Source organism: Natrix helvetica (assembly GCF_964273705.1).
Source record: "Natrix helvetica genome assembly, chromosome: 1".
NCBI lineage: Eukaryota > Metazoa > Chordata > Lepidosauria > Squamata > Natricidae > Natrix > Natrix helvetica.
Window position 1 is genome coordinate 121,995,499 of NC_138548.1, and position 6,087 is coordinate 122,001,585.

General features: G+C 43.7%; 1 protein-coding gene across 1 annotated transcript; it reads left to right on the forward strand.

Moving 5' to 3' along the window:
* The first annotated feature begins 1,213 nt into the window (after nucleotides 1-1,213).
* Nucleotides 1,214-5,793, forward strand: LOC309385140 (macrophage-expressed gene 1 protein-like). The gene is made up of 2 exons (XM_081939258.1): nucleotides 1,214-1,387; nucleotides 2,668-5,793. Exon 2 carries the CDS (start codon nucleotides 2,706-2,708, stop codon nucleotides 4,872-4,874), a length of 2,169 nt encoding a protein of 722 aa, XP_081795384.1. The 5' UTR covers nucleotides 1,214-1,387; nucleotides 2,668-2,705; the 3' UTR covers nucleotides 4,875-5,793.
* Nucleotides 5,794-6,087: the final 294 nt, after the last annotated feature.

Here is a 6,087-nt window from a genome sequence, read left to right on the forward strand (position 1 = left end):
CTGGGGAGGGCGAAAAGAGCCTCCTCTGCCCCCCCAGAGGCCCTCTGGAGGCTTCAGGGATCATCCGAAGGCTTCCCTGAAGCCTTCGGAACGCTTAAAATGACCCTCCGAGCAAACCGGAAGTGACTTCCGGTTTGTTCGGAGGGTCGTTTTAAGCATTCCGAAGGCTTCATGGACCATCCGTAGGCTTCCCTGATGCCTTTGGAATGGGGGCGGGGGGCTCTTTTCACCCTCCCCAGGCTCCTATAAAGCCTCTGGAGCCTGGGGAGGGTGAAAAATGGCTTTTAAAAATGATGAACTCAGCTGGCCAGCACGCGGTCGCGTGCCCTGACAAATGGCTCCGCGTGCCACCTGTGGCACACGTACCCATAGGTTCGCCATCACTGATCTATTTCATTACTGCTGGGAACTCAGTCATCTTTTCAATATCTTAAGCAGAGCTTATCTGTGCTCATGCTTTTGTTCATCTCCAATTCCAGCCCTTTCTTGGATGTCTTATTAAGTACAGGTAGTCCTCGACTTAGGACCACAATTGAGCCCAAAATTTATGGTATGTTGTTGAGTGAGCATTTGTTAAGTGAGTTTTGTCCCATTTTACAACATTTCTTGCTACAGTTGTTAAGTGAGTCACTGTGATCGATAAGTTGGTAACCTGGTTGTTAAGTGAATGTGGCTTCCCCATTGACAGAAGGTTGCAAAAAGAGGAGCACATGTCCCTGGGACACTGCAACGGTCATGAGTCTGTCAAGCATTTGCATTTTGATCACATGAGCATGGGGATGCTTCAAATATTGCAACTGTGAAAAACAGTCCTAAGTTCCTTTTTTCAGTGCTGTTGTAACTTTGAATGGTCACTAAATGAACCATTGTAAGTCAAGGACTACCTATACATAAATATGGTTCGTAAACTCTGGGGGAAGAAAAAGGGAGAAAAAGAGAAACATATACTTTGCAACATATAACATTTCTGTAGAGCAAGAGATTCTTTTGGTTAATAATTCCTCCTTATCACAGATGGATGAAATTTGTGCCCAAGGCAGGAAATATTTACACTGAAAGCAATATCAAAAGGAAAGTATGCAAAAGAAGGGGGGGGGGTAAGGAGGTGAAGGGGAGAGAAGGGACTTTCCCAAGAAAATTTCTGTTTCGATTTTGCTTGGAAACTTCTGCCTGAAAAATCATATGATGCATGATTCATCCTCAGTAGGGACACTCCCCTCATGTTTCAATTATCCAATCCTATTGCTTGAGAAAATCAAAGTTCCTCTAATCTTTTTTCGTCGACTCTTTTCTGTTTTTTTTAAAATCAGTGATAAACTGAGCAAAGTAGCTGAGAGTTCCTTTGGTGGACAGAAAGAAGCCGTGGTATCCTGGAGAATCAAGCAAGGTAAGCAATGAATTCAGATGAATTTTCCAAAGTTCAGAGGCAGCCCTACTAGGGCCAAAGAATTCAGAAGATTTGCAGAGTTTTAAATGTGTCCAACCTTTTGTCATTTTGATTGCTTATTTGTATCCTTTGACTACCATTAAGTGTTGTACCTTCTGATTCTTGATGAATGTATCATTTCTTCTTATGTACACTGAGAGCATATTCACCAAAGACAAATTCCTTGGGTGTTGAAACACACTTGGCCAATAAAGAATAAAGAATTCAAACGTGTATAGGATAATAGATATACGTTTATACAAGATTATGAATACATGAAATGGATACGAATAAATGGGGTTGTTAGGGCAGGGACGGCAGGCACCTTGGTGTGCTTATGCATGGCCCTTGGAGGTCAAGCCGCTACAGATTTTCTACTAATCAAAAAATATAGAACCATAGGGCTGGAGTTTATCTAGTCCAACTGCCTGGTCAAGGCAGAGGAGGACCTTACACCATCCAGATCAAATGGTTGTCCAGTCTGTCAGCTGTTCCACTGATTAATCGTTCTTGTTGTCAGGAAGTTTCTCCTTTGTTCTAAGTTGGATCGCTTTTTAATGACCTCCCCCCCCCCCCCGTTGCTTCTTATCTTACCCTCAGGAGCTTTGGAGAATAACCCGACCGCCCTCCCCTTATCTCAGTGACTTTCTGCAACTGTTTCATATTATCTCTGTATGTTATCATTTCATTCTGCCCCCTCAAGTAAGAGAAGCTGTTGTGGTTACATCTGCTTCCTCTTTGCTGCTATTCCATCCCCACTCTGCCTATGCCATGTAAAGAGGGGGGCTAATTCTCAGCAGAAAGCCAGAATGAGGTCGTAACTTGGGTTCATCATAGTTTTTCAACTCAAAGTAGCAACCTGGTTGATTATGTATTGTAAAAGCACGAGTGATGGTCTATTATATGTGCACTGCAGTCATTTTGTGTGTGTGCATTGTGTGTGTAGCAAAATGTTATTTGAAAGGATTGGATTATATATTAACTTTTACAGCAACACTAAGCCAGTTTTTAAATCATTCGGTTATGTCTACCATGGGTAGACCTATTTGAACACATTTCTCCTTTTACTGAATTGCCAGGAATTGTACTTGTAACATTTGATTGCTATCTTATCTTGCTTTCTCCCACTCTAGCAGCTTTGGCTTTGATGATGCTGGTTATGAGTTCTTGGAGACTTAAACAGGCTGGTTTAAGTAATAATAAATAGTCTTTTAAATGATGAAACTTTTCTCTTTTTTTAGGACCGTGCAAGTAAAGTGGCCTTTTCCCTTCCCTGACCATGGCGTTTTGGCTTTGGCCTCTCTTGGTGTTGCTGAGTACCGAGAGTGCAAGAGCTGAAGATCCAGGATTCAAAGCTTGTAGACTTCAAGGTCTCAGTGAAAAGGTACTAGAGGTCCTACCTGGAGGTGGCTGGGACAACTTGCGCAATGTGGAGATGGGCAAGGTCATGACCCTCAACTACTCCCAATGCCAGACCACTGAAGATGGTGAGTACCTCATTCCCAACGATGTCTTTGTGGTGCCCCTCAAGAAGAGCACAGTGGAGATCCACTCTGAAATTATTAAAGACTGGCTGTCCTACACCGATGCATTTTCCGAATCCATCAATGCCGAGGCTTCCTACCTCACCGTGCTCAATGGCAGGTTCTCCACTGGTTCCCAGGAAACGAAGACCCACAATGTCTATGATGACACAGTCACCACAAGAGTGCAAGTACGGCATCACGTTTACTCTGTGAAAGCTCAGCCGTCCTTCACTTTCCACAAGGATTTCCGTCATCAGCTTGTGAGCATAGGCAACCAGCTAGAGAATAACCAGAGTCGGATTGCTGAGTATATGGCAGAAATGCTGGTATTAAGCTACGGCACGCATGTCCTCACAAGCGTGGAGGCTGGAGCGTCCCTCATACAAGAAGATCAGGTGAAAAAGAAGTTTTTGCTGGACAATGATGCTCAGAAAGCAAGCATCACTGCCTCTGCCTCTGTTACTTTTTTCCACAAAGTCAATGTGGGAATTGGGGCCTCCATGGAAGCTTTGAGTAATATGACTAAGGCCTATTTGGCGAATACAATAAATTCCAAATTGGAGAGCCGGGGCAGTGAGCCCTTCTATCCTGGCATCACCCTCCAGAAATGGCAGGAGAGCATCCCCAATGGTTTAGTGGCAATAGGCAAGTCAGGGCTTCCTCTGCCATTTTTCATCACCCCTGATGCCTTACCTGAATTGCCAGAGCCTACAGTTCATCGAGTGGCCGCCACAGTGGATAACGCTATCCGCCTCTACTATGCAATCAACACCCATCCAGGCTGCGTTGAGCCCAGCTCAAAGAATTTCAACTTCCAGGCCAATGTTGATGATGGCTCATGCCAAAATCCCAGCACCAATTATACCTTTGGCGGAATCTTCCAGGAGTGCCACGGGGTTTCGGGCCAGGACCTAGAGGAGCTTTGCCAGGCTTACCGTGTCCAGAACCCTTTGACTGGCAGCTACTCTTGCCCACAGAACTATTCTGCTGTTCTGCTGCATGAAGAGCAACGTACAGCCAACCAGCCCAAGATGGAGTGTCATGAGCAGTGCCATAAGTGCTGGCTTGTGCTTAAGTGCTGTAAGAAAGTGTGCGGCATCCGCTACTACCCCAGCACAGTGAAGTTCTTTACTTATTGGTGCGCTGCCACAGGTCCAATAGCTCAGAGCTCAGGATTTCTCTTTGGAGGACTCTACAGTACTGGGAATGAGAACCCAGTGACTAGCACATATACCTGTCCGGCCTACTTCTTCCCCTTGGTCCTGTTTGATAATCTGAAGGTGTGCATCAGCAATGACTACGAGATGGGCTCCCGCTATGCGGTGCCCTTTGGTGGCTTCTTCAGCTGTCAGTCTGGCAATCCTCTGGCGGGCTTACGGAAGGGGCAAAGCCCTGGAATCCTCCAGGATTTTTTCTACCAAGATTCTCCTACTAAATACCCCATGAAATGTCCCCCGGGGCATAGTCAACATAAGGCATATCTGAGTGACGGCTGTGAAATTCTCTATTGTCTGCAAGCGGGGACACTTTTTGCTCAGCAATTGGCTCCCATCAAGCTCCCCCCTTTTCTGCGCACCCCGTCCCCCAATGGCAGCTTTTCTGAAACGGTCCTGGTGAGCACCGAAGGTAGCCAAGCCTGGGTCAAGATACGGCAGAGTGGGAGCTGGAGGTTGGCTAATGGCACAGAAGGGAAGGAAATAGCTCTTCTTTTCCAGGGAAATGACAGTTCGGCACTATCAAGTGGGGCCATTGCGGGGATTTGCATCGCAGTGATGGTAGTCTTGGTTATCTGTGTTTTTATTGTGTTCAGAATTCGGCGCTACAAGATGAGAGGCTACCAAGAGGTGACAAATGAATACCTAATCAATGACGGCAGAAACTATAGAACCACAGAAACACCTCCAGAACTTAGTGCTGCCTAAAAACATCTTTTCATCTATTCTTTAAAGTCTAATTCCAGTTGTGGGGAGCTGAATCTGGAAAGCCAGAGAGGCAGAATAATAACGGAGCGCTGCGCAGGGGTAGGGGAAGTAAGAATTAACTATAGGTGTACATAAAAATGTTTGACCAAATGATGATAACCCCCTTCCAAAGCAAAAATAATTCGCTTTGAATTGAGTGAATACCGGTAAATAATCATTCACTTACCTGAATACAGGTAAAATAAGCAATCTGAGAGAAATGAGTTGAAAGATCTAGACTTTATCCTGAATGTCAAATTACCTCAATGAAAGGAAATTAATTCAGATGTAACATTATAGCTTTTTGTTTGAGCAACTGTAGTTCTGTAGCTGAAAGAGAATAGATTACACTACAAGGCAAGATAGGAAAGAACTTAAAAGTAATTTTAGCAGACTGAGACATGATTTAGAGCAAGAACAGCTCTTTCTGTAGTGTACTGAGAATTCATTTATATGTAAGGGGATTTATTTTACTTTTATTGCACCTTGACAGCCATCACTTGATACATTTATAAAAGGGGATGAGAAACAATACCAAGTAGAAGCAAGCTTCCTTTGGCAGTTGCTCAATAATTCTTTGTCAGTCTAATAAATTCTGTGTTGTTGTTGTTTAGAAAAAAGACTATGACCACTTAAGTGATGATTTTTCATCACTGCCTTATGAAATTAGCCCTAATTAGTAAGATGAAGATAACGGCTTTAATTCCTGGAAACGAATTGGTTTGTCAACATATTAAAGTATGACAAAACTCAACATATTGGAAAATAGAGATCAATTTTGCCTTAAATATATGTGACAGTATTCTGAAATGCTTTATTGCTGAATACTTTTGATTATTCCCTTTGTTTATCACAATAAATTGATATATTTGGATGTTTATGGTTAGTTATTCTTCTATAAGCGGCATTGTGGCCTAGCGGTGAAGACGCTTGCTTCCCACTCGGAAGGTTAGGAGTTCAATCCTAGGTAGCGGCAGATGTTTCCTAGGGCACAAAGGAAAAATACAAGCTGCGAACTCCATGCTGCGAAAAAATATCTGATGCAAACTCACGTGGCGTCAGGAAGGACATCTGGCCAGTAAATGTTCAACTCCATCCATCACCCCAACTTTAGCCTGAGTTAAGGGATTACAGGGTTGAAAAAAAGAGGTTTTTTAATGGTTAATTATTCTTC